Genomic DNA, 26,678 nt, shown 5'->3' with positions numbered 1-26,678 from the left:
GACACGAGCCTGTCCCTAAAGGCAGCTCTTAGCCCCAGGACATGGCAGTGTGTGCTGGCATGTTCCAGGGGCCATTGGCTTGGAAAGTAAAACCTGAGGGCAGCTGGTGCTGGCTCACGGGCCCAGCCCCATTCCTGCTGCACCTCCTCAGCAGCCATCCCCCCAGGCTGACAGCTGTTGTTTCACGATGGGCTGAGGGGTGGGGGGCTCCAACACTTGATTTGAGCGGACTGCAACGCCCAGCTCACAGGGCAACTGAAGGAGTCAGACCTCAAACTGCTGTTCTCAAAGACAATGACAAAACCCATTTTTGATGCCAGAAAAGAGGCAAAGGCTTCTGGCTAAATATAGAGGTCAGCTCCGTCTACCCAGTGAAACATTAACCAACTCCACTAAAGATGTGAAGCCGGAGCTCAGCCTAGCGTGTGCTGAAACGCCAACTTCGCCATGGAATTGCTAGAAAGTTGACAGCAAAAAATAATAGGAAAAAAGTACTTCTTAAAACTGCATTGCTTCAATTCTTAGTCTCAGTGTGTTCGTATCAACAAAGGATGATTTCCAGTTTTTTTCAGGTGATATGAAACATTCCACTGAGACCGTTTCTCTTGTATTTTCATAACACTGTGCCAGAAAACATCCTCTCACATCTACGCATCAGGGATGGTCTAGATGGATTAAGCAAAAATAAGCTCCTTGCTCAAAGCCTCTCCCCAGCCTTCAGAAAGGCAGTCATCTGAGTTCCCAGAAACTGCCATGTCAGAGGCAACAGTGACCCTGCATCCTGGCAGAGAACAAGGATGCTTCCAGGCAGTGGTGGGGTGGGCACACATCTGGGAGAGCTCACCCAAGCCTGGGCCCCAAGCAAAAAAGTTTCCCAGCCCCGGGCACTGGCAGCTGGCCTCCTGCACAACCCAGGCAGGTGGAGGAGACACCAGGAGCACTGGCCATCCTCAAGGAGGCCATGGTTTTCAGCTGTCCAAGAGCGTTCATGCTGCAGCTGCACCACTGCCCTTCAAAACACCCCCAAAAACATTCCTCCCTCCCCTCAACCAAGGCCAGCCCAGGCATGGGCCTACTTTGCAATATGACGGTCCACCGTTTACTTGGAATCCCATCCCATCATACTTGGTGAATGATTTCTAAAAGTCAAGAAGGGCGTTCCACAGAATCTCACGGAGCCTTGCCAGGCACAGGGCAAGCTGGGGACAGAGCAGCCCAGTGATCTGCAAACGCAGGCTGGCCGTGAGAAGTGAGGATAGGTGTCTGGGCAGCCAGGCCCTCCCCATGCAGGCTGGAAGACACTGATGGAAGGGTTGCGTGTGGAAGAGCAAAGGCTATTCTAGAAATGGGGCATGGCTGACAGCTTAAAGCCATCGGTGGGAGGTTCACAGGCTTTCTACAGTGGCCGTTTCTGAACAAGGGATGTGCCTGTTTTTCTAAGGCCGTCCCTTTTCATACCGACCTTATGCCTGAGGCAGCAACTCTCTGGCCTACAGGTGCCTGAAGCACAGTGGGCATCCTTCACAGCACTGCCATTCAAAACCACACACCACTGCCCACTATGTACAGGAGACAGAACATGGGGAGATGCCCAAAAAAGCAAGGTTTCAGAGGGTCAGAGCACTGACAGGCTGACGGTGGCTGGAAACAGGCTCTTGCAAATAGCCACTGGTAAGCCCGAGCATCCACCCATCAGGCAGAAAGCATGACTGAGATACGTGTAACCAAAAGCATGGCACAGAAATGGCTGTAAACAGATTAGACCTCCCACCCCTGCCCCCGCACAGTGGGAAATGAGGAAGTGCAGCCTGGCTTGGGACATCTGCCCAGCAGATCCCCAGAGGCCACACGCGTTACATTCTGGCTTTTAAGCGTGCTTTCACCCTTTGGGCACACTTTGGTTGTGAAGGCAGGAAGAGCAGCGTCCCGGAGCCCACTCAGGTATCCTCCTCCTCGTCACTGACCAGCTCACCCTTGTCAGGGCTGGTGTCCCGCTCATGCAGGAAGTCCTCACGGATGGCCTCCAGCTCGGTCAGCTCCAGCCGGACCTTCTCCAAGTGGTAGGCGCGTCGGTTCCAGATCTGGCGTAGGGGGAAAGGGTTCAGGTCCCCAAAGCAGATACTGATCAGCTTCCTGGCAGGACGCAGGGGAGAGACAAGAGAATCAGCGGCGCTCCAGAGAGTGCTCACACACAGCCCTCACAGGCACAGCAGGTGGCCTGGGGCAGTGGGGGAAGAGCGCTGGCCAGACTGGGGGCCTGATGTAGGGGACGAGGCCCACCTTCTGCAGAGAGGTGACAAGGCACAATGGCCCAGCCAGGGGTAGGTTCAGAATGATGGCCTGGACTCCAGCTCTGCCACATGCTTGCTGTGTGAGTGAAGTCACCCCCTTTTCTGGCCTCTGATTCCTCATCTGCACACTGGGGTGACAGTAGTGCCACCTCCTAGGGTGTGAGATTACTCGAGTTCCCACACGTAAGTGCTGAGAAGAGCTCCTGGCACTTGCATGGTGATGGCGGGTGTGTCTGCATCCTCGGGCAGGCACGAGGCCTGGCACCGGGCACGAGTCCGGGATGTCTGTGTCCCAGGACTCATTGACTGGGAATGAACACAGGCCCAGGCAGTCCTGGCGATGACTGTCAGACCCAGTCGGCAATGTGACAGGTGTCCAGATGCAGTCTACAGAGAAATGTGCAGCTCGTGGGTTTCACATTATCCCCAGGTCAAGGCTCCAATTTTCCATAAAAATGTTAAGGTTGTGATCACTTGCTCCTAACCACTGGTCAGTGGCTTAATAAAAACAAAACCAAAAGCTGTCCTGAGGCCTGGCTATGGACTTGTAGCACTAATGGGTCAGCCACACTGCTCTCTGGGGATCACAAAATAGGCCAGTTCCTCCAACACTGGGGCCACCATCTTCCCCTCTCTGGATTCTGCCAGGCCCCAGACGCTTTGCATCCACCAACAGGGGCTCACGCGCTTCCCTGTCAGCCAAAGGCCCAATAGAGTCACCAGCCCCAGGAAAAGCTGTGATGAAACAGAAATGCCCCAAAGGACTTCCTGCCTGTCCCCATCAGAGCAGGCCATTTGCTTCTGCTGCTGTTGGCTGCGTGGGCTCCTTTCAACACAAAGCACACATGAGGGTGCAATCTTTTATGTTTCAAAACACCCGCTACCTGGACATGCTTAACTCTCGTCCACAGGCTTAAGGTCAGAAAGGCCAGCTTTATTTATATTCTGAATTCCCCAACGTGTGTTCTAGAACATGGGAGCACCAGAGAACAGGGAAGGCCCAAGCGCAGGGGTCCCCGCGTGTGGATTTCTCAGGTTCTGCCTCCTGCCTGGCTCTGCAGACCGGGCTGCCAGCCCCACCAGGCGGGAGGAGGCTCTGTGTGAACGGGGCACAGGGTCCCCACCACCAGTCCTTTCTCCCCGACAGCTGTCAGCCCACAGCCCCCACAAACCCCAAACCTACGGCGCCCAACCCTCCTGTGTTGCAGAACGCCAGCCTGAAGTGTAATTCTTCATTTGCTCCTCAGTCAGGAGCTGACAGAGGCCCCTCGGCCCAGGCTGGCACCCAGGAAGCCAGACCCCACCTCTGCCTCTGGCCTGGAAGTTTCCTCTGGGAGATGAGAAGGTGCCCCATAGTCAGCTAAATTTGGGAGACGATGCTCAGCGCCTTAAAAGGCTCCTAGAAGTCCTGCTGCAGAACGTGGTTCAATCCTGTGTAACCCCCGTCTCCTGAATGCAGCTGACCACACAGCTCCCTCCCTGTGTTTCTGAAGGCCAATCGCTGTGCTGCAGGACTGGCCTCCTTGCAACCACTAGTCTGGGGAGCTCATTAAAACACTGAGGCTCCAGCCCAGAGGCGGGTTATGGGCCCCTGCAGTCTTGTTAACAGCGGGGAACCTGCCGTGGCGCCTTGGCAATCCTTAAAGCACCTGTTGGTGTGGCGACCCCGCTTTCTAAAGCAAGCTGCAGGGGAGACTGTACCGCAAGCTGCTCACAAGGAGGCGCTGCAGGACCATGCAAGGCCCAGCAGTGTGGGAGGGGCCAGGTCAGCCTGCGGCGCCAGGGAAGGGGCGGGCACTCGCCAGAGCCACGCCCAGTCGCCTCGGCTCCTCCTGGCAGCGCCTGGGACCCAGTACAGAACGGAGGGCAGCGGCGCTCCCAACACAGCCCTAGCTGTCGGCATGGGTGAGCTCACTCCCTGTCACTCTCAGCAGTCCTGACCCAACACGAGATGAACAGAAACCCTCCAGGCTCACCCCAGGACTCAGAATCAAACTTTCCCCCAGCAAATATGATTCCCATATCCTTCCTCATTTGGCAGAAATCAGGGCACTGTTGTCGGTGCTATTAGTAAGCCTGAAACTATTACAAACACACTCGCCAATAAAAGACTCTAAAAATAGCGACGACCTCCAGGAAGCCTGGCATGGCCTCAGCCAGCACCTCAGCTCCCATTGTCCAAATCGGCTCTCAGGGTCAGAGCAGCCAACAGCTGCGGTCCGGGAGACATATGGACGACAGTGGCCCAGAACAGGCAAATGACCATGTGGCCAGGGAGGGTTCCTGAATACTTGGCCGCCCAGGCCAGAAACCCAGGGCTCTTCCAAGTCAACGATCAGTTGAGCCCGGGAGTTCAAGACAAGCCTGGGCAACATAGTGAGACCTGGTCTCTACACAAAAATTTTAAAAATAGCTGGGCTTGGTGGTGGCATGTGCCTTCAGTCCTAGCTACTCAACAGGCTGATGTTGGACCATCACTTTGAGCCCAGGAGGTTGAGGCTGCAGTGAGTGGTGATCTCATCCACAGTACCCAAGCCTGGCAACAGAACGATATCCTACCTCCAAAACATTTTTTTTAAAACTGAGTAGACAGGTGTCTGGTGGCATGATAAGTCCTGGGTCCCCTTCCAGATCTGTGACCTTGGACAGGTGGCTTTTCCTCTGGACTTCAGTGTCCCCATCTGAGTGAGAAAAGGCAGTGGGGATACAGATCTTCAAGATGAAGCAGTGTAGAAGCTACATCTGAAAAGCCATACTTGGGGCTCCAAGTCCAGCGCACAGTCCTAGCAGGGCCCCGCAGGGTGGCCAGGGTGGCACAGGCATCAGGTTGCACCCTCCTTCCCTCTTTGCCAACTCTCAGGCCAAGGAATTCATCTCAGAGCTGCTGTCCAACCTATACTCACATGGGGACCAGAACACGCTGATGGAGGAGTCAGCAGAGAAGGCACAGTGTGGTGACGAGATGCTGTGCAAGCACCACGTGCCGACGGAGGCACCCAGCAACATCAATGACATCAACACGATCACCATCAGCATGCCCATGGGGGCCCATGGATGACTCCTGGCTGCAGGTGCAGAGCGTCCCGGCTGGATGCAGGTACCAGGGCCAGCCCCCATGGCCCCAAAGTCTCCCAGCCTCCATGGCTGAGCCTGGGGGCTCTTGAAACAGGCTCTGTGCCCAAGCTGGCAGATGTGGGTGCTCTCTGGAGCCATCAGAGAGGGCAGAGAGCTCGTGGTTTATGATGTAGGGGCTGGGAGCTTGGAGGGGGTTGTGTGTGGGGCTGGTCTCTGAGGTGGGCAGAGGCCTAGGAACATCATCCTGGGTACGCCATACCTGTCTTGCAGTCTAAGTCATGCTGCCAAGGCCGGGTATCCAGCTCCCAGCCTGGGAGTGCCAAGAGCCAAATCCACTGCAGAGCAGTGGTGATAGTCAGGGTCCCACCTCATCTATCTGTCAGCAATCCAGTGGCCATCTAGATGAGAGTCCCATACACACGGTCATCCCACAACACACTTCACAGGACAGGCAGGGACACACAGCCCCCTTCCCTCCCTCCCAGGTACCATCATAGCTGCTAGCTATGTGTGACCGAAGGCAGGGTCCCTGGCCCCAACAGAAGCACTACCGCTGGCCAGCAGGCTCATGCACCTTGGCCTGTTGCTCTTAGAGGTCGCCTGTGCTATTCAGCCAACGGGACCACAGTGCCTGTTGGCCCAGCTGAGCTCTGCCTAGTGAGCCCATCTGCCTTTCCTGCCACGGACTTTCCCTCTTCTGCTTTTCCCAGCAGGAAGGGCCCAGCCTCACCTATGCAACATGCAGCCCCCTGCCAACCAGTTGAGGCTCCCCTCTTAGACTTATAAGTCTATGGCCAGTGGCATCCGGCTACCTCCCCTCCCTGCCTTCCCCAGGGTCCCTTCAGAGGGCCGTGGGCTTTCTCACCACCCAGAGGGAACTCCGGCACTCACTGCAGCCGTCCATCCCTTATAGCTTCACCATTTTGGTTCAAGCAGTGTTCCTTATGAGGCCAGGTGGCTGTGGGGTGGGGTTCCCCAAGCAAGAGGTGGGCCTGGGCCATGGGTTGGAAGACAGGGTGACCAGAGAAGAGAGAAGCCCGAGGAGGCTGAGCATTGGTCTGAACTATGGGTGCACTGCCTGGGTGCCATGGGAGAGGCCAGCGTGTGTGGGGTGGAGAGGGCTGCTGCAGCCCCCAGGCACAACATGTGAAGCTCTAGCCCCTCCCTCCATCTTCCTCCCCTTTCCCTTCCAGCCCCTCTTTTCCAGGAACCTTGCGACACCCACACCTGCACCTGCGCCCTCCCCTCCCCGGCCCTCCCACAGCCACTGCGGTGCACCCGTGCTCTGCACTTGTCTCACAAGCTCTGGCTTTTCTTTAACCCGTTTTCTCTCTGCTTCTCTCCAACTGCCAGCTGAATGGGTCAGACAAGTCCATCCTGTCCTGAGAGCCCCAGGCCCCGCTTCGACCTCTAAACAGAGCCTCCTCTTCTCGGAGCCCTCTCTTTCCAAGCCTGCCGGGGTGGGTGTCCTGTGACTTGACAGTGGCTCCCCAGCCCAAAGCCAGCCCCCTTCATCTGTGACTTAGTCTGTTGTAGTGGTGAGCTGACACATCCAGCTGTGACCATTGCTGAAAACTTGTGCCCCCTCTGTGGTATGCCCCTGCCCTGTTCTATAAATAGCTATAAATACCCATATATATATCTATATATGCACCTAAACATGGCCGACCGCCTTGCCTCTCGCACTGGGAATCAGTCACCGTGCTATCCTTGTCTTGTGGCCCAACAAGAGGAAGGTCTCCCCTGACATTGCCCCTCCAAAGAGTGCCACCTCCAGTGAGCCTCTCTGTCATGCCCGGCCTGTGGACAGCCAGCCCCCGCCATCCCTCCCACTCCCCACCAAGCATGGGGGTGCTGTGCAGGCAGCTGTGTGGCCTGACAGTCTCTACCAGTCCTGCTGTCCCTTGGCTGAGAATCAAACCCATTTCTGGATGACGGGGAATGTGTCCTCTGCTGGCTGTGTTCTCTGTGGAGCTCAGGGGAGGGAAAAGACCAAGCCATTTCTAGGGTGCTGTTGGGAGCGGTGTAAAGGCCACACCCTTTCCAAGGGACACTTTTCCTGGAAAGCCCCTGGAGCTTAGCTGGCTCTTATCCTGTGAAGCTGACTCTGGCCACCAGGGAGCAGGGCCATGAACTCAGCCTGGAGGGAGCCTGCAGGACAGCTGGCACTCTGGAGGGACAGACAGAACAGGCCACCAGGTGCATGGAGGGACAGATAGAACAGGCCACTAGGTGCAGACAGGAGAGGGAGGCAAGGGGACGGAACGGAAGATGCCTGGGGTGGATGGAAGTCAGTGCCCTTGGGTGCTGGTATCTGCCTTCCCAGCCACCGCTACATCAGGCTTCTGAGCCTGTTGGCTGTCAGGGCTGGACTGTGCCCCACAGGTGCCATGGCAGTCCCCATGAAATCCACCAGGTGTCACCAGGCAGCATACAGGTAACAGGCCTGGAAGGTCCCCAACAGCCCAGCTGGACATCTCACTCTGGGGCTCTTTGTTCAGTGGCACAAACTCCAGGACCCAGTGAGGGAAATGGGAACCCACCAGGCTGAGCACTATGGCTAAATCCATTTATTCCAAAATGAAAAGCAAAATAAACAGGAGTTGCATCACCAAGGCAGCCAGGACCCCATCTCCGCCTCCTTCCTCTGTCCTATGCTATCAATAAGTAAGTTTCCCAGCCATAAATAATGATTAGAACTTCCTCCTCATACGCCAGCTCCAGCCTCTGCTACGTACAATACAAGGGATGGCCCTACCCCCTGGAATATACAAAATGTTACACAGAAACTATATGTACACTGGGGAAGGGGGGCCACCCCAGCAGCCGGAGCCCTCACCTGCTCTACAGTTAGCCCCACTGTCCTGCCCCAGCTGCCTCTCTGAATAAGATAGGAGCCCCCTGATGGAAAAGCTGCTTTGGTGAGAGTAGGGAGGCCATGAGGCCTCCTCCAAACAAACCAACTCCACCAGGCTCTGGCTCTTAAATAACAAACATCATCATCCAGAAATTTAAGGACTCAGCCCTGGTCAGGTGGCAAAGGGTCTGTTTTTCTCCCTCCATTAGACAGGGGTCTTGTCTTGCTACCCTAATGGTAAAGGGGTGACTGGGAAGGGGTGGTTGGTACATGGTGGGGGCGAAGACTCCAGTCCCACTTCTCCAGGCTTATGCTGACAGAGGTCTGCTTTTATTTTTATCCCATGACTTAAAAAAAAATCCCATAACTTCCTTTTCATAACTTTTTAAAATACTTTTCATAAAACATTTTTCTACTTTTTTTCCACAACTTCTTTTGCCACAACTATTCCACAGCATTTTTTATCCCATAACTTTTTCATCCCACAACTTTTTTAAATTCCCATAACTTCTTTTTAGTTTATGTTCCTTTAGTAAACACACTTGCATAGTTACATTACAATTTCATAAAAATAAAAACCGATTATCTCATGCCAAGTGTGCCAAGCATTTGCAGTCTCAATACTTTTAATACTATAGTTTTCAAGACACATAAAATTTTAAGGCAAAAACAGCACTTTGCAACAATTTAATAATTTATTACATTACAGTAGCATCACAGTAGCAGTCAATAATCCCACTTTAGGCAACAGTGTTTCAGTATTTCCATTACACATTCTGTTTACAGGAATTCATCAATTGGTAAAAGTCATTCTAAGAAAACTTGACAAATAAAGGTTTGGACTGGAATTGGCATCTCTTTCTCTACTTATCCTTCCTCCAGTTTCTTTGATTTAAATGACAGTATTCATATTTTAAAATGTTTTCAGTTATTTCAAAACATTAACATAGCAGTTACATTTTTGAATAGTTATATTATTTTAAAGTGACTGTAAGATAAAGTTTTAGAGAAAGTATTATGGATAGGGCTGAATTACAGTTTCACATTTTCTAAAAATCAGCTTTGGGTTTAGAATTGATTTTTTTTCATTTCTGGAAAAACTATCAGGTTTAATCAGATACTTAAAGACCATATATATAAATACCAGATAAATAAAGACCATATATTGCAATATTTAAATAGGTATTTTGATTCTTCCTACAAAAATTCAAATTTATTCAGTTGAACTCACATTTTAAAATTCTATATTTCTGATGAACTCTAACCTTCTAATGTTGCCTTCTAAGCAAATTGAAAGCTGCCTTATACTGAATGAGGAAGAGAACAAATACTTGGCTGAATGAGGTATTGCAAAAGACTGCATGAGCTTTGAAGAAAGACTTAAGTTTTTGTCATAGGATTTCCATTCTTTTTAGCTTTTTTTGAAACATAGGACAAGATACCTACACAGAGAGTGGTATTTCAGTTAATACAGTACATTTATTTTCCAGATTGATATTCAGCTTAAATATGCCAGTATGTGATTTAATCCATAGGTACCTGATGAACACATTATTGTCAGATTGGTTACAGGTGCTAAACACTATCTGAAGGTCATTCCTAGTCATTTATCTTTATCAGGGTAAAAGTGAAGTGATTTCAACTATAAAAATTCCTTTGAAATAATTTATCAATGTATTAGGTAAACCCAGTTTCAGAATGATAAAGAAAAACTGTTAGACCAAATAAGGTGGCTAATTAACAGTGGTACGATTTCTAGCCCGAGGGTTTAAAATGGACTTAAAGTAACTGTCTTTCAAGTGAACTCAAATAATGCAAAAGCGGCAAGTTCACAAAATAGAAGGCACGAACAGGACCTTAGGTCCATTTGAAACCCTCAGGCTAGAAATCGTACCACTGTTAATTAGCCACATTATTTGGTCTAACAGTTTTTCTTTATCATTCTGAAACTGGGTTTATCTAATACATTGATAAATTCATACAATTTGGAAGAGCCAGTTGAAGTCACAATAACCCAATATTTGCACTCTTTCAGTGAATGCAGGCAAATCTGTTATTTCATCTGTAAAATCGTATTATTGCTTTCCTATTAATGTCATATTTATAAAAGTATCATGAGGATGCCAAATGCTAAAAATGGAGATGGTCTAGTAACTAGAAATGCCCACCCCAGGGAGTACACATACATCTCTCCCTACATCCTAATAATGTGACGTATTTTGGAACACAGACATTAGAACTTCATGAAGTTTTAACTGTCGATTCTTTCCCAAGCATCATAAAGTTATGATTTAGGCAATGTATGACTGAAATAACTCATTCATCATGTATAGGCACATTAACATAAATATGGCACAAAATATGCCTCTAAACTGAAACTGAGAGGTATAAAAACATATTTCACTCTTTGTAAAGAACTTTGTGAGGAAATATAACTCTGATTGTATAGACACTTTTCCTCATAATACTTTGACTTTCACAAACAGTAGATTGCACAGCAGCTTGTAAATATTTTAAGTTGCAAAAACTTTGCCTTGATTTTCATATGTAGTATAATACTGTCTACTAAAACTCCTTTTTGTTTCAACTGAGTACTGTCACATATATTGGTTTATAATAATGGTTGTTATTATTTTTAAAGTGTTTTCCATTCAAAGAAAAGAAGTAAATTCCTATGTCAGAGTAACCAATGTGGTTGAAGAATAGGTATTAGCCAGAGAGGTCTAGATGGTAAAAATCCATCTTCTAGCCTCAAAGAAGCTCCATGAACATAGAGGAAGGCCAAGTGTCACACAGCTTTCCTTCACTCGAATTCATTCTTGACTAGAGCCTGTATGCCTCTTCCAGGGACATTTAAACTCTTAAAGGATTTCTTATGATCTTTACTAAATACATTAAGAAGAATGCCAACCAGTGCCCTTTTGTGTTCTGGGACATATACTCATGTGATTAAAACAGGTAACATGAACTCTGACTTTAAAATGTATTATAGATATAAATGCTCTAAGCTAGAAAATGTTTTCCACATCCACAGTCAATGATGGGAGCCTTTCATTCCTCAGAAATAATCCCTTTTTAGGTCATCGAGAAAGGGTACAACTGCTGCAGCTCATGATGCAATATCTTCATGAGCCCAGAGCACATACAAATCCTAAGGGAACCACCATAGTACAGCGCTCATTCTTGGCACCAGAACAAATGAAACACACTCTATCCTGCACACACCTGCCAGAGCAGGCCACTTTCCTCTTCTGTGAGATTTAAAAAGCTCCCCAAAATGTTATTACTCCCATTCCCAATACACGAAAATAGGGGAAAGGCTGTTCCCAGTTCTCGGCCTTTAAACAACTCTAAATGTCAGTACTCACAGTGGCACGTTACAAAGTAATAAACAGTGCGCACTTGAGGGCAAACCACATATTGAGCCAATGAAGAGCTCACTGTGATTAGGATTCGATCAAACATAATAGCAGAACATAAGCACATTTTATCTGAATTCTGTAATGAATATACATGCTGCAATAACATTAAAAAAGCATGGCAGCCTATTCCAAACTGGCAAGAATAGTTTCGTGCAGATAGTGGGTCTTTGTGTGTTTGAACTCCCATCACCTAAGGGCAAACTTGATATGCATGCTAATGACCTGTAATTATCAAATTAAAAAAACAAAAATGCTAAAGGATGCCAGAGTGAACATCAGGGAAAGATTCACTCTCCCTTAACTTTTTACAAATAAATTTAAACTGTAAATTAGAAACACAAATCAATGTGAGTGGCTCTAACATTCAAATGGAGTATATGAATTGTGTAGGAGATTAACCCCATAACTTTTTGTTGTTGTTTTAAATTTCTTGACCAGCTCTTAGATGATGATGATGTTTATCTCCCTGTTCTCGGCTGCCCGGTAAAAGAATGGCATGCAGGGTTTGCTGGGCAAGCCTGGGTGCTCCTGGGTGTCCTGCCTTACAGGAGGCAGCTGCACGATCTGCTGTGCAGAACCCTCCCTGGTCGCTGCTGGTGCAGGCTCCACGCTGTCATCCAGGTTCACCTCATAAAAATCTTTGGAGAGAGGGAGGCAGGGGTCTGAGCACAGTGCTAGTCTCCCCTGCTCCTGCCTGCCCACCCCGCCTGAGGGCTGTACTCACCATCATGCTCACCAGCAGCCCCAAGTTCCTGGGGAGCTGGGGCCCCTGGAGCAGGCTCATCAGCAGGGTTCTGGGCAGTGGTGAGGAATTTGTCATGCCCCTCGTTGTAGTCATCCCCAAGTGGCAACATCAGCTCCTGCATCTCCAGTAGATTCAGCTGCCACTCCAGAGCCAGCACCAGCGCCCATGCCAACCCCCACCCTCACAAAGATGTTGCACATCCTACCTTTGTTTCCTCCTCGTTCTGGGCCAGACTGATGACATCCTCCATCTCCTGGTGCCGCGTGTTTGGCACTGCCCCCTGGCTCTCATATACGGTGATGTACTCTCCTGTGAGAGGACACGGCTCAGACACTGGGGCCCCTCCGATGGCCCTGCAGCTCCCCCTGCCATGCCCTGGCCTCCCGCTCACTCATGCCATCTGTCGCTCCAGAGAGCTGGATGAATCCAATCTCTAGTTTTTCCACCTGCTCCTTCCTGTCTGCCTTCTCCTTCCGGAGGTCCATAAAGCCACTCTGGAGCCAAAATAATGGGGTCACATCTCAGGAGAGACCTGTCTTGCCCTGCCCCCACTTTTCTTGGCCCATGCCAGGACTTACCTTCACCTTCTCCATGGCCTCCTTCAGGGCCCAGTACCTCTCCCCACACACAAACTCACCCCCAGTCCCTGGGACTGGAGCCTCTGCCTCTGGCTCCTTCCAGGCCGAGGCCACCAGATGAGCCAGGTGTGGGCAGCACAGCCTTCGCACCTTCTGCTGCCCACATAGCCGTGCCTGCCTCTCCTGGGAACTGGCTCCAGCGGAGTTGAAAAATGCCACTTGAAGGCAAGAGGTGAGTATTCTTGTAGGGGCATACACAGAACAAATGAGGCAGGGAGGTGGAGCACAGCCCCTTCCCTTGGGGCCTCAGAGAGTGCACCTGTTGGTCACAGGTGAAATGATGTCTGACCACTGGCTCCCAGAAGGGGTGAGGGTCCAGAGCAATCAGAAGGCGGGAAACCAAGAGCATGAGGGGGTCTGGGAGGGACCACAGAGGAAGGTGGCAAAGTAGGAGCAGGGAAAGTCAGGCTCACCGTGGCCTCCCGGCTCTCCAGGTCTTCTGGGATGTTTGGCATGGGCTGAGGCGCCTCCTCCTCCTCACTGTCCAGATGTCGTGCTCCATCTCCTGTGGGGAGGTGCCCATAGGGGTCCTCAGGCAACCCAACAAGGGTGGTACTGTGAGCCCACCTCTGTCCCCACCCTTACTGTGTAACCCTGAGCCAGCCCCTCTGCAAAGGGGAATGAGCTGCTGTTCTTGATTTTTCCTTTTCAGAACCAAGATCTTGCTATATTGCCCAGGCACAGTCCCACTACTGGTCAGTGCAGAAGTTCTGACCTTCTCCCTTTCTGATCTGGGCCAGTTCACTCATCCTTAGGCAACCTGGTGGCCCCCTGCTCCCAGGAGATCACCATATTGATGCCGAACTTAGTGCAGACACCTGGTTGGCATAACGGCCAGCTGTTCTAAAGGTCTCTTCCAACTCCTCAATCCTATGCTGCTAACAGTCCCGCCTTCCTCCTGGGGCTCTCTCCTCTTCCTCTGAGTGGTCTCCTGTACCTTCTCCAGGGAGAGCCATGAGGCTCAACTGGGTCTCTAGCTGTTGGTTCCACTGGCTGGCAGCTTCTAGGTGCTCCTACGGGGACAGGAAACAGAGTGAGACGGCATGGCGCTTGCCAGGTCATCCGCCTCAGGGGCCCATCCTCAGCAACTCCCTCCCGTGGGTCTCCTGCAACTTTTGGCGGGCCATCTCAGCCACCGCATTGCCCCAAGCTTCCTGCTTCTGCAGCTGGTCCACGAGCTGGGCGTGCAGCAGTAACTGCCTGTGCAGTGCCTCCTTCTCAGGTCAGCTGCTGATAGGTGGCCACCTACTGCTGCAGGTGACCCAGGTACTAGTCTTGCTCCTGCTGTAGACTCTTGGCTCTTCAGCCTCACCTGCAGGAAGGCCCTGGGCATGAGGTTATGTGGTGGCTGGCTTCCAGATTCTGGGCCCATTAATAGGGTAGCCAGGGCACTGTGGGGCTGTGTTACCTGCCCAGGCCCCTGGCCCCTTACTCCAGGCCTAAGAGACTTCCTCCCTTGCCTAGAACCCCATGCCTCCTTCCCCAGCCTCAAATCTCATGTCCTTCTTCCCACCATTTAAACTATAGGCCACAGACTGGTGGAAAAGCAGAGGGAGCCAACCACCATCTGCTAAGTGTGCTACATGCCTAACGCTTTCCATGTATTCTCTCATTCAATCCTCAGCACCTCTGCAAGGAAAATGCTAACGTCCTTTTGAAGTTACAGAAACAGAGACTAACAGATGAACAGTAGTTGAACGGTGACCATTGGAACCGAGGCTGGAATCCAGTTTGAATCTAAGGAGGCTTTTTTGTTTTGTTTTGCTTTGTTTTAGACAGTGTCACTCTGTGGCCCAGGCTGGAGTGCAGTGGTGCAATCTCAGCTCACTGCAACCTCCACCTCCCGGGCTCAAGCGATTCTCGTGCCTCAGCCTCCTGAGTAGCTGGGATTACAGGCATGCACTACCATACCTGGCTAATTTTTTGCTTTTAATTTTAGTAGAAATGAGGTTTCACCATGTTGGCCAGGCTGATCTCAAACTCTTGACCTCAAGTGATTCTCCTGCCTCAGCCTCCCAAAGTGTTGGGATTACAGGTGTGAGCCACCATGCCTGGAAAAGGAGCCTCTTATAACACTGTCTCTTCCCCTATGATTGGGGGAATCCATGCCTCTAGCTGGGATGATGATATCCAGACCTGGGAGGAGCCCAGGGCTACCCACGTCTAAAAGTCAGAGGGCAGGAAGCAAGAAACATTCATAGGGCTGCCCCCGAGGGTGCTGTGGTCACCTGCCCCCCAGCCAGAGCTGCCTTTGGCCTGGCATCTCCCTTCCCCAGAGGCTGGTGCTCGCCTCCCAGCCCTTCTTGGAAGGGGCAGAGGTTACAATCTTCTTCACTTCGCCTGGCTTCTCCTGCAGCTCCTTTACTTGCTGCTCCAATTGCAGTGCACTCTTGTTCTCGTTGTACAGAGAGAAGCAATCAGTGGCCATCCACTGCAGCTGGAGACCCCTGAACTTGGTGTCTGCCTCCCATGTCACCGGGAAGGGTGGAGGCAGGTTAGAAAAATCATCCCCTCTCCCCTACAGCCATCAGAGGAGGGCCTGATGAGCTCTGGCTCACAGGTGCCTTTAGAAGTACCATTTCATGTGAGGGCTATACTGCCCCATTTTACAGGTGGGGAAACAAAGGCCTGGATGGATAGGGATGAGGGCAGGCTCCCCAGGTGGGGCAACCCACCAGATCCTTGAAGCCGCACTGTGGCTCAGCCAGCTGCTTGTCGAGCTTGTGGTTCTGGGAGAGCGTGAGCCTCTCCTCCTGCTTTCGTAGCCTCTCCTCCTTCTCCCACAGCCTCTTCTCCTGGTCCCACAGTCTCTGCTCCTGCTTTCGCAGCCTCTCCTCCTCCTTTTGCAGCCTCTCCTCCTGCTTTCGTAGCCTCTGCTCCTGCTTTCGCAGCCTCTCACCCTGCTCCCCCAGCCTCTTCTGCTGCTCCTGAAGCCTCTCATTTTGCTCACACAGTCTCTCCTGTTCCCGCAGCCTCCTCTCCTCCTGCTCTCGGAGCCTCTCATTTTGTTCCTTGCTCAGGAGACTCAAGACCTGGTTGTTTCCCACCTGGGATTGGAGCTTTCCCTCCAGTCTCTCCACTTCCTTCCTCAGCTGTTTGGCCTCATCTTGTAGCTGCTCCAACTCAGAGGTCCCTGCTGGGGGTGCCGGGGACTGGAGCTCAGCTGAGAAATGAAGCAGACAATAAGGGCCTCTGGATTTCCCCCCCACACCCCACTCCCCCCAAAAAAAACCCTCTTCTTGATGCGCAGCTCATCTCAGGCTTCCCAAACTTGTCCTCACTGCTAATGATTCCTCGCACCCAATGGTAGCCAATTTCCAAGCCACTTTCCCATAGAGAGGACTGTGGGTGGCTGACAATGGGCACTCCTCCCTCTTTGCTGATGGGGACCCTGAGGCTATGGAGATGACAAAACTTGCTGTCTCCTGGCACAGACCTCTTTCCCTCTGCCTCAAAGCCCTTCCATCCACCCACCTCCCTGGGGCATTCTAAGCCACCCCCACAGACCTCTGATGACAGTCCTGCTCCCAGGTCACACCAGCCGCATCTTACCCATCTGGTTTTGGAGTTTGGACAAGCTCCTCTCCAGCTCCTGTATCCGACGTATGTCACTCTTCTTCTCTTCCTTCAATGTGCGAGCCTGCCCAAAGCACAGGGGAAAGGGCCCTGGAGAGAGGGGCTGGTGGCTGGACAGGCTACCATCTCCCTCTCTGCCCCCATCTGCACAAAGCCCAGACCCAAGACCACCTCTGGCTGTACTATTCCCATTTTACAGATGCTCAGAAAGATCCAGTGACCTATCTAAGGTGGGGGCTGAGGGGTCAGGTCTCACCTCCACCGACATTTTCCGCATCCTCTCTTGCCACCGGGCCCTCTCTCCTTTTATGTGTTCAGCGTATTCGTCTTTCTGTAGCTGGACTTGTTTTAATGACTCTGTCACCTGCAAGAAATGGGCACAGAAGTTAGGAAGGGCTGTCACTGGTCCTCACCTGCTCCTGGCCACCTGGGGTCATCTTCCTTCCACATCCCTCCCTCTGCAAAGCCTCACCTGTGTCACATGTGCGTTCAGCAGCGCCCGCTCCTTTATGGTCTGCTGTAACCGCCGCTTGAGGACCGCTTCACTGCAGCTCGAGGACTGGATGGTGAAGAGTGAGAAGTTTTGATCTGGGGAGCCCAGGCAGTGCCGCTTAAAAGGGCTAGGGCTAGGCTCAATATACAACTTGGTTAGTAAAGATCAAGGCATTTCCAAGCCCATGGCCTGGTTATTAAAAGAACTCAGTAAAGTTGGAAGGGACAGGGAGAGAGATCGAATTTACAGCTGGCTAACAGAGGCCCAGAGAGTTCAGATAATATTACTACCACTGTTTGAGCCGTCATGGAGTGCTTCACCAGGTTCCATGCTACAATCCCATTTCATCCTCACAAACACCACGTGAGACAGTTACTAGGATTACCTCTATTGTGTAGATGAAAAACATCGAGTGTTCCAGGTTAAGTGCTTGCTTAAGATCACTTAGACAGAGCTGGGATTTGAACACCCAGGTCTATCCTATTCTCTAAGCCCATTTTTCTTGCTGGGGATGGGGGCACAGATAGGAAGGGGGTAATTAATCTTTTGTTCACTTTTTGAAAGGATGATACATTCATATAGTCCAAAACTCAGAAGGTATAGAAGGGAGGTGTCTCCCAGGCACCCTTTACTCTCTCCTGAGTTTTTTATGAATGCTTGCAGACATGTTTTTGTATATTATCATAGTACATACACACACACACACACACACACACCACACACCCCGTTTCTGTCTCTACAGAAATGGTAACACACTAAAGGTACTCTTCTGTACCTTCACAGAACAACTACCCAATACCCCACCTAGGACTTGGCCAAGGCCACAGCCAGGAAAGGGCAGGGCAGGCACTTGGCCTCTGAGCTCTGCATCCAGTGCTCACTCCCCACAGTGCCCCCCAACTCACCCACAGCAGCTGACTCAGCCCCAGGCTGCCTCTAACAACCACACACAAAAGCAGTGAGAAATGAGCATGCTGCCTTATGGGCAGGACACTCCATCCTGCAGAAGGGACCTTTAGGCTCACTCCTCCATCTGGGAAGCCAGGCTGCCAGGTGATGGGGCAGCTGGTTGGACTCACCCTGTCCTCTTCCTGCTGCTGTGTAGACACAGCACAGAGAGCCCGCTCCAATTCTTGAATACGCTGTAAGGAGTATTGCAGGCGGCCAGCCAGATCCTTGGACTCTTCTGTAATGAGAGAGGTTGAGATGGGGCCCAAAGGACTCCCCCTAAAGACCTGTCAAAGTGCCAGGTTGAAGGATGACGGTGTGCCCAGTTTCCCACCTTCGAAGTGTTGGGCAGCACGTTTAGTATGGTATAGGGTGGTCTTCAAGTCTGCCTTTTCCAATGTGAGGATGTTGATTGTCTGGAATTGAACATTTGGGAGAAAAGCCAAGCAAATGCTGAAAGAGAAGGAAAGACACATTCTCCAGAGGATGGGAGAAAGCTCCCCACCCCCCACTCACCTCCAACTGCTCCGTTTGTGCTTTGTGTATTTCATTGTTTGCTTTCTTTGCCTATAGGAAGAGGAAGACAGAGCTCTTACAACGGGGAGGCAGAGATGGCACAGCAAGAGACATGGCCCCAGAATGCCACCAATGCCCCAGGACAGGGCCACCAATGTCCCAGGACAGGCCCACCCATGGGACCAGGTTATCAGGGACCCTGTGGGGATGGGGTGGAATCTGAGGGGTGAGCCTTCTTCCCCAGGCTGGGAGTGGGCAAGTCGAGATTGGCGCCTCTACATCTGAGTGCCCCCCAAACCCAGCAGTCATGTGAGCAAAGAAATCACGTTACTTCTTCCAGCTGATGTTCCACTTCTTTCTTCTGCTCTTTCTGTGGGGAGAGTCAAATTCAGGTGACTGAGAGTGGCCCCCTCAACTCTATTCCCCAGACCAGGAAGCGGTAGGCAGGGACCAGGAATGGATTTTAAAGGCAACATTCTCAGACCCAGTGGCAATACAAACTGGCCAACACTCCTCAGGCTCCCAAGGACAGAGGATTTGGGTCTTTGTTGGTTTTTGCCCATAGCCACAGAACTCAAAGTCTGAATCTGGATTCTCTTGAAAGGACAGTAACATAAACCTCTAGAGAGGGAGTCTCAGGAAGGCCCACCCTTCTGCCAGCTTGTGATTTAGAAAGGTGCCTTCATTCAACAAACTTACTGAGCACATATGGGCCAGCTACAGTTCTTCACAGCAGATATAGGATGGAAAAGGACAGACAGGAGCCCTTGGCCCTCAGGTTTCCATTCTAAGGGCCTTTAAATCTCAGACTCTCAGAGCTAACAGGGACCTTTGATGCTCTACCTCCTCCGGAAACACGAGCCCAAGGAGGACAGGTGGCTTGTCCAGACTCAAAGCAAATTAGGGACTGAGTCAGGGCAGAAATACAGGGCCCCTGACAACCAGTCAGGCTAGCGCTTCCCTGAGAGGTGACAACCCCAGGGCATGTGTGGCAAGGACTGGAGCAGGGGTGTCTGGAGAAGAGAGAGTCGGCAAAGAGGGCAGCGACAAAAGAGCCATGCTGCATGCTCCTTGCTCTGGGGTCCCTCCCGGTGAGGCCTGTGTGCTCCAGCTCCCCATTTGCCATTGGCAACAGGGTCCCCCAGCCCCTTTCTTCAGGGCCCCAAGGGGAAACTAAAGCCCAGCATTGGCAGCATGGAATCAGGGGACCCCACTGGACTCTTACCAATGATTCTATGTTTTCATTGAGTTGATGGATAGTCATGGAGCTTGACTCCAGGGCCACTGTTAGTCCTTGGTACTGGCTCTGAGGCACATGCAGAGAGGAGGAGTTGGAAGAGGATTGTGGGGAGAGGTAGAGAGAACAATCATTAGGGCTGGGGTGTATGTGGCCTGTCTCAGCTGACAGAGGGTCACCCAGACCCCACTGTGAGAGGAGGTTGGAGGGCTGGCCTGCAAAGTCACTGCACCTCGGCCCAGGGCCTCTTACTTCCAGATCCTTCAGGGTAACAGATGATGCAGGAGTAATAAAAATGAGAAATTTAAAAAAAAGAACTTACATGGGAAATAGTTATGTATATAGAGAAAGTATAAAAACAGCAAGAAGCCAGGCACAGTGGCTCACACATGTAATCCCAGCAGTTCGGGAGGCTGAGGCGAGTGGATCACTTGAGGTCAGGAGTTCAAGACCAGCCTGGCCGACATGGTGAAGCCGCATCTCTACTAAAAATACAAAGATTAGCCAGGCATGGTGGCAGGTGCCTGTAATCCCAGATACTCAGGAGGCTAAGGCAAGAGAATCGCTTGAACCTGGGAGGCAGAGGTTGTAGTGAGCTGAGATCACACCACTCCACTCCAGTCTGGGTGACAGAGCAAGACTCTCTCTCAAAAAAAAAAAAAAAAAAAAAAAAGGCCCAAATCCCAAATGCCTGCTCTGTACGTTATTCCCAAATTACTTTTAAACTTTTAGGTGTCACCATTTCCAAGATGATAAAAGATGTGGAGAAGGAAAAACCCCATCAATCAAGCAGGTGAAGAAGCAGACAGAAACAGGCTGAAGGTTAATGGCAGCAACATAAAACAAGGCAGAGGCCAAGTATCCCCCAAGCCAGAGAAGCCTCAGGGCCATGCACAGCTGGAGACAGCAAGCCAGAGGGGGGTCTTGGCACTGCCTCACCTTCCACTTGTCCAATGGGAGAGTGCTACCCCATTGGAGTGGTTAAGGTTGGACACCGGCACCTTCAGAATGTCCTGAATCTACAGGAGGTGACAAGGGAAAAACAAGGGCAGGGGGAGAAAGACAGAAGTGGCTTAGAGAGAAGTAAGAAAGTCAGGGTAGGAGGAAGATGTGGGTTCAGGAAAAGGAAACGCTGAAGAAGAGCAGAGGAGATTAAAACCATGGCCTGTGCCATTCTTCCAAATGGCCACCTGCTGCCTTGCCAGGGGCAGGAACAAATAGATGGAAAAGTCCCCTGAGTGATGCAGTCACAGAGTGGAGTCAGCTGACCAACACAGCTCTTAATATGCTCACTGGACCCCTCTCCTCAGGCCCAGGACATGGGTGATGAATCTGGTGGAGCTCCAGACCTCCACCTCCATTAAAAAAAAACAGACTCCTGAGTAAGAGTTCACCTGAACTAAGGGGACTCCAGCTAAAAAACAAGTTTGAAAGACACTGATCTTATCCAGTATCATCTTACAGAGGAGAAAACTGAGGCCCAGCAGAAGAAGTGATTTTTCTGTGGTCACCCAGCAAGCTGGTGGCAAGTTAGAGCTTCTCTTCCTCCTAGGGCCTGGGGCTCTCCTCACCACACCCTGGGCCCCCTTCAGTGACTCCTAAAGGGACAGCCTGATGGCAAGTGGCTGTACTCATTAGCCCAGCTTCCCCTTGAGAGTGGGAATCAGGAAAATCAAACAGCAATGACCATTTCCTGGGTATCCTGGGTGTTTACAGCAGGCCACGTACTAGGGGTTAACATGAAAACAACAATAATAAGGAATCTCATTTAAACTTCACAAATGGAAGTCAAATACTACCCCTATTTTACAGATGTGAAAAGAGAGGCCCAAAGAGCTCAAGCAAACTGCCATAAATCAGATCCCTAGCAAATGGAGAAGCAGGATTCAAACCCAGAATTCTTAACCAGTACCCAGCAATCTCAACAATTACCCTCTACTGCCCCTTGTGCCCCTTGTCCCCAGGAGCCTGGCCAGGCAAGACTCACATCCCCAGGTGAATGGCAACCACCAGAAGTGGTTGTCTCAGGGCTACTGCCAGTTTTTTTCTTTATCTTCGCTCCTCTTGCAACACCAGGGCTGCTCCTCTGCTGATATTCTTTTAGCTGTGGGAAAGAAGAGTAGTAATACACATGAGAACTACCAGCCCCTACAGCCACACCCTCCTTGCAGTTTTTGCAAAATACTTATACACCATCTGATTTAATGCCACCAACAACTATACAAGGTGTTGTCACAATCACTTAGTGATTGACAGGGATGGATATTATGGCTAAAAAAAAAAAAGTGGGGGGGCAATAATGGAACTTAAACTCAGTCTTCACACTCCAAGCTCTGGGGTTTTGCCATGAATCAGCAGCTGCCAGGGACCAAATCCAGAGGCAGATGTAGAAAAGTCAACATTACATAGGCAGGAACTACACGCTGTGTGGTTTAGAGTCATACATCCTCACATGTCTGTTAGTGTGAGGAAGTGCACCAATATCTCTCACACTTTTATATCAATGTGTGCTCATGGCAGAAGGCAGCTTTTTTGTTAAATCTGGGAATTTATCAGAAAGAGGACAACCCAAGTCTCATTTCAGAGAGAAGTCTGGTATACTCTTAGAAACCTAAGTGAGGGTCATCCCTAAGTACATTAATGTTTTTTCTCTCTCAAGAGAATCAAGGGAAACTGATGCTTCAGAAAGATCTCCCACATTCATCCTGTGGCACTCAATGTACTCCAAGTTGAGATGATATGAGGAAGAGTCAAGCTGTCAAGTTCAGTTTCCGAAGATCTATTCCATAGAAGGCGAGCAAATCTCACTTCAGAGACCACTGACTGAAGGGCAGTCTGGTCCCAGAACCATGGAGAATTAGAATATGAGGTGGAGAACTCAGAAAAAAATGTTCAAGTCTCTCTGGAGAGTAGAAGCCTGGGAGAAAACCAAACCCATTCTCCCATTACCACCGAGAGATACTGTCAACGTTTTGAGCTCACAGGGGAAGTGTAGGCTTTTCACACTGTCGATGTCTATGTGAAGGGAGTAAGGCAGCCTGAAACCTCTTGCTCCTAGGTCCCATAGTCCCCATTTCCCATCTAGCTGCAAATTTGTGCTGTGACCAGAGGTACCAGAAGTGGGGTGAGAATGCTTAGGGGACTGGGTTGTTAGATCAAAGTCCGGTCTTGCAGCAGTAATGACGGTTCCTAGGGGGACTGTGACATCACTACATTCCACTCCTCCTGGGGGTGGGGGAACCACATCAGTGCAATGGCTGAGTTGCCGCTCCACGATGGGGGAGGGAGGTGTAGGGCTGGCACCCGGGTCCTTGGAGATTCGTCCATTCCAGAGAGCCCAGGGAGGTCGGGCTTGGGTCAACAGGAGGGGAGAGCAGAGTCTGCTCAGGGAACCCCAGGAGTCACCAGTCCAAAGTCACCCAGGGATGACTGGTGATGCTGGGGGGTTGGGGCTGGGGGACCCAGGTCCTTGGAGAGGTGAGCCCAAAGAACCCAGGGAGGTTGGGCTTGGGGCGGCAGGACGTGAGGGCTGAATATGGAGCAGGGAGCCCCAGCAGTCACCCGCCCAAAGTCACCCCAGGGTGATTGGCGAGGGCAGAGGCTGGGCTGCTGGCTGAAGGGGCGGGGCTGACTGACAAGACTTTGGTGGGGGGAGCCCAGAGGCGCTGGGGTAGGGGGGCCCAGCCCGGTGTGCCTCAGGAGTGGTATGGACTCTGGGAGTGGTCTTGTCATCGGAGAGGATCTCTGGCTAGGTTGGGGGGCCATGACCTTTTTCTTGGCTTTTTACCTTTTTCTTGGCTGCTGCCAATTTGTTCTGTCGAGTTTCTTCTAACATCATGGGGTGGGGAGGGACGTAGGGTTGGGGCCACATCAGCGAACACCTCCAGGCACCTACCAGGCTGCTGTGTGACTGAGCCAGAGGAGCCGTAACCAGGACCACACTGGAATGCAGAATAGGGGTGTGGCCTTAATGCTCCAATCCCATTGGTCAATGAGAAAGATGCAAGGGAGAGGAGGCGTGGCCAGACAGCAGTGTGTCCAGAGGAACCTGTGACATCACAAGGAAAGCTGCGCATGCCACTGCTGTCCCCGCCCACTTGGGGAGAGGGGCGGGGCCTGCCTACTCTGGGAGAGGGGAGGGCCGGTTTTTGCTTTAAAATGTTAAAAATAAACTTTAAAAAATACATGTGTTTATACTTTATATATATGTGTGTCAGTGTGTGTGTGTCTACATGTTCCTCCAGAGCTGTCTTCATTATCCAGCTGCTATGCATGGTCTGTGACTTTGGCCTATATTTTTCATCTTCAGATGGAGTATAAGAAGTACCAGTATTATCCCAGTTAAGACACAAATCCTATAAAAATGGAAAATCCATAGCATGTTTGATGATTAATGAATGAAGTGGACTATGTTATTCAACATTCCAATAAGGTAAAATAATCACAATGATTTCTCTGTTTTGGAAAAAACATTTCTCTTATTCTCCTACATTATTAAGATTTTTTAAAAAACAAGAAACATGTCTAATATCTTTAAAAACACAAAGCTTTTGGGCTGGGTGTGGTGGCTCACACCTGTAATCCCAGCACTTTGGGAGGCCTAGGTGGGTGGATCACTTTAGGTCAGGAGTTCAAGACCAGCCTGGCCAACATGGTGAAACCCCATCTCTACTCGAAATACAAAAACTGGCCAGATGTGGTGGTGGGTACCTGCAATCCCAGCTACTCGGGAGGCTGAGGCAGGAGAATCACTTGCACCCACGAGGCGGAAGTTGCAGTGAGGCAAGGTCACGCCACTGCACTCCAGCCTGGGTGACAGACTGAGACTCCATCTCAAAAAAAAAATAGTCAAAAATGAATAAAAACACAAAGCTTTCCATTTAATAAGCACTCAAAGCTCTTTACTGGTTTAAAGCATATACAAGGCCTATTTTTCTAGAATCACCTGGCCTCTTTAGGCCTTGCAAATGAAACTGAATTTCTCATTTGATACTTGGCTATGACTTGCAATCGTGAAAACCAAGAATTGTGTTATGTCACTGTGTATTGCTTGTTACCCGAATTCCACACTAGGCTGGGATCAAGGGTTGAATCTTTCATGATTTGCTCCATAACCTGTGAGCTTCTTTTCCTACACCAAACTAAGCTTTGTTCTAGAGGTCTACAATTTACAGTTAGTAGACAAGAGTGGTTCTCAAAAATGTAGTCTCTGGACTAGCAGCACCAGCAGAACCTGAGAACTTTTTATAAGTGCAAATTCTCAGGCCCCACCCTGGACATGGTGAATCAGAAACTCTGGAGTAGGGCTCAGCAATCTGTGCTGCAGTCATCCCTCCAGGTGTTTAAGAACCTCTGGCATACAGCAGGTAGAAAAATGTGTTTCCTTCTGTAGGTCAAAGCCAGGGATACCATATGTTCTGTCTTGATATGAAAAAATGACATGCAATTAAAAGACATAAATCTCCTTCCTGCTGCCACCCTCCATCCAATGTGTTTTATTTTCATGAGTTAAATAAGAAAACAAATGGCAATCAGAGATTCAGCCTAAAAGGTATATTTACAAGTGTCAGTTCTCATCCAGCCTGATCTCATACAATACCATTTACACCCTCTTACCTCTCAAGTTTTTTAAAAAGTGTCTTCACAATGTAAGTCTCAGGCACACTAGCAGTTCTACAATAAAACACCAAGTAGATCGGAATGTCCAAACTTACTAGAGAAGAAAAGTGGAATCACTGGCTGTATTTTCAAATTGCATTCAACAGGAAATATAAGTTTTGAATTCTTTCCACCTTCACACTTCCAAGTTAATAGCATTAAATCAGAATACTCCATTCTTCCAAAGCCTCTAGCCAGGCAAAGTTTTACTGTATTACTTCTTGCTTTCAATGGATATAAAGCAGAGTCCTGCTAGGCACATTTTGTATACCTGCAAAGATGCAGAAGTAAACAGTTCCATCTATTCAATATTAAAACAAAAGTCCTGCAAACCTCGGATGGTGAGTGTAATACTTCAGCACTAGCACCAAAGCCTCAAGTATGAGAAGATACCAAGATCGCCACTAGAAAACAAAACTAAACTCTCGGCCGGGAGCAGTAGTTCACGCCTGTAATCCCAAAACTTTGGCAAGCCAAGGTGGGAGGATTATTTGAAGTCAAGAGTTCAAGACCAGGCTGGGCAGCATAGCGAATTCACATCTCCACAAAAAAAAAATTAAAAATTAGCTGGGCGTGGTGGCACACACTTGTAGTCCTAGCTACCTGGCATGCTGAGGTGGGAAAATTGCTTGAGCCCAGGAGTTTAAGCCTGTAGTAGCTATGATTATGGCACTGCACTCCAGCCTGGGTGACAGAACGAGACTTAAATACACTCTCTCCTGCTCCTGTTTACACTAAAATCACTAAGTTAAAATGTTTTCAAATTTGGCAGGATGAAAATTAAGTGAAATGTGAATTTGCAGCTTGGCTAGCGAAAGGAAAGGAAAGGAAAGGAAAGAAAAGGAAAGGAAGAAAAGAAAAGAAAGAAAAAAGAAAGGAAGAAAGGAAATCAAGTGAAATGACAAACTACTTACTGGGAGAAAGTTTTTGTAACCTCAGTGACAGATAAAAGGTTTGTATCCTTAGTCTTTAAAGAAATCTTTAAAATTACTGAGAAAAAAAACAAATGATTTTCAACAGAAAATGGGCAATGGAGAAGCAGGCACTTCTCACAAGAATAAAAATGACCAATAGGCATATAAAAAAATTTAAAAGCACTAGAAATCAAAGAAATGTGATGAAAACAATGAGATTTTCTGTATAAAGGCAGCAAAGATGACAAATGGAAAGGGGAACCTGGAGCTCTGTCCTTATTGGCGGGAGTATAACCTCAGTCACCTTT

The 26,678-nt window shown here is 49.9% G+C and overlaps 2 protein-coding genes across 7 annotated transcripts; both read right to left on the bottom strand.

Annotated features, from left to right (window-relative positions):
- Positions 1–1,466: 1,466 nt before the first annotated feature.
- On the bottom strand, positions 1,467–3,210 carry LOC100462605 (TBC1 domain family member 2B-like). Its single transcript, XM_002833913.5, has 2 exons — positions 3,012–3,210; positions 1,467–2,133 (listed from the first exon to the last, which is right to left on the bottom strand). The coding sequence occupies exons 1-2, from the start codon at positions 3,071–3,073 to the stop codon at positions 1,938–1,940; spliced, it is 258 nt and encodes an 85-aa protein (XP_002833959.2). The 5' UTR covers positions 3,074–3,210; the 3' UTR covers positions 1,467–1,937.
- Positions 3,211–8,895: 5,685 nt separating this feature from the next.
- LOC100445589 (golgin subfamily A member 6C-like) lies at positions 8,896–25,722 on the bottom strand. 6 transcript variants are annotated; one of them, XM_054531694.2, is made up of 18 exons: positions 25,513–25,722; positions 23,586–23,739; positions 21,786–21,902; positions 19,787–19,867; positions 18,893–18,931; positions 18,562–18,612; positions 18,380–18,461; positions 18,177–18,283; positions 17,077–17,163; positions 16,861–16,968; positions 16,581–16,668; positions 15,704–16,191; positions 13,966–14,041; positions 13,442–13,533; positions 12,782–12,884; positions 12,596–12,699; positions 12,370–12,511; positions 8,896–12,283 (listed from the first exon to the last, which is right to left on the bottom strand). In XM_054531694.2, exons 1-18 carry the CDS (start codon positions 25,554–25,556, stop codon positions 12,087–12,089), a joined length of 2,160 nt encoding a protein of 719 aa, XP_054387669.1. In that variant the 5' UTR covers positions 25,557–25,722; the 3' UTR covers positions 8,896–12,086. The 6 variants fall into 6 exon arrangements, with proteins under 6 accessions (XP_054387669.1, XP_054387670.1, XP_054387671.1 ...); XM_054531695.2 differs by having other exon boundaries at positions 12,370–12,505; XM_054531696.2 differs by having other exon boundaries at positions 12,370–12,439.
- Between the last annotated feature and the right edge of the window lie 956 nt (positions 25,723–26,678).

This window comes from Pongo abelii, chromosome 16 (assembly GCF_028885655.2).
Source record: "Pongo abelii isolate AG06213 chromosome 16, NHGRI_mPonAbe1-v2.0_pri, whole genome shotgun sequence".
NCBI classification, from domain to species: domain Eukaryota; kingdom Metazoa; phylum Chordata; class Mammalia; order Primates; family Hominidae; genus Pongo; species Pongo abelii.
Note: the sequence above shows the minus strand (reverse complement) of the source record. Positions and strands in the feature narration are given on the sequence as shown.

Excerpts from the sequence above, each read along its gene's own strand:
- LOC100445589 (XM_054531694.2), bottom strand. The coding sequence starts at position 25,556 with ATGCAATTTGAAAATACAGCCAGTGATTCCACTTTTCTTCTCTA. Across the intron at positions 18,932-19,786 it reads ATGAAAACATAGAATCATTG|AAAGAGCAGAAGAAAGAAGT; the intron begins GTAAGAGTCCAG and ends CTCTCCCCACAG. Across the intron at positions 12,512-12,595 it reads AGAACGAGGAGGAAACAAAG|ATGCAGGAGCTGATGTTGCC; the intron begins GTAGGATGTGCA and ends AATCTACTGGAG.
- LOC100462605 (XM_002833913.5), bottom strand. The coding sequence starts at position 3,073 with ATGGGGACAGGCAGGAAGTCCTTTGGGGCATTTCTGTTTCATCACAGC. Across the intron at positions 2,134-3,011 it reads CACAGCTTTTCCTGGGGCTG|GAAGCTGATCAGTATCTGCT; the intron begins GTGACTCTATTG and ends GCGTCCTGCCAG.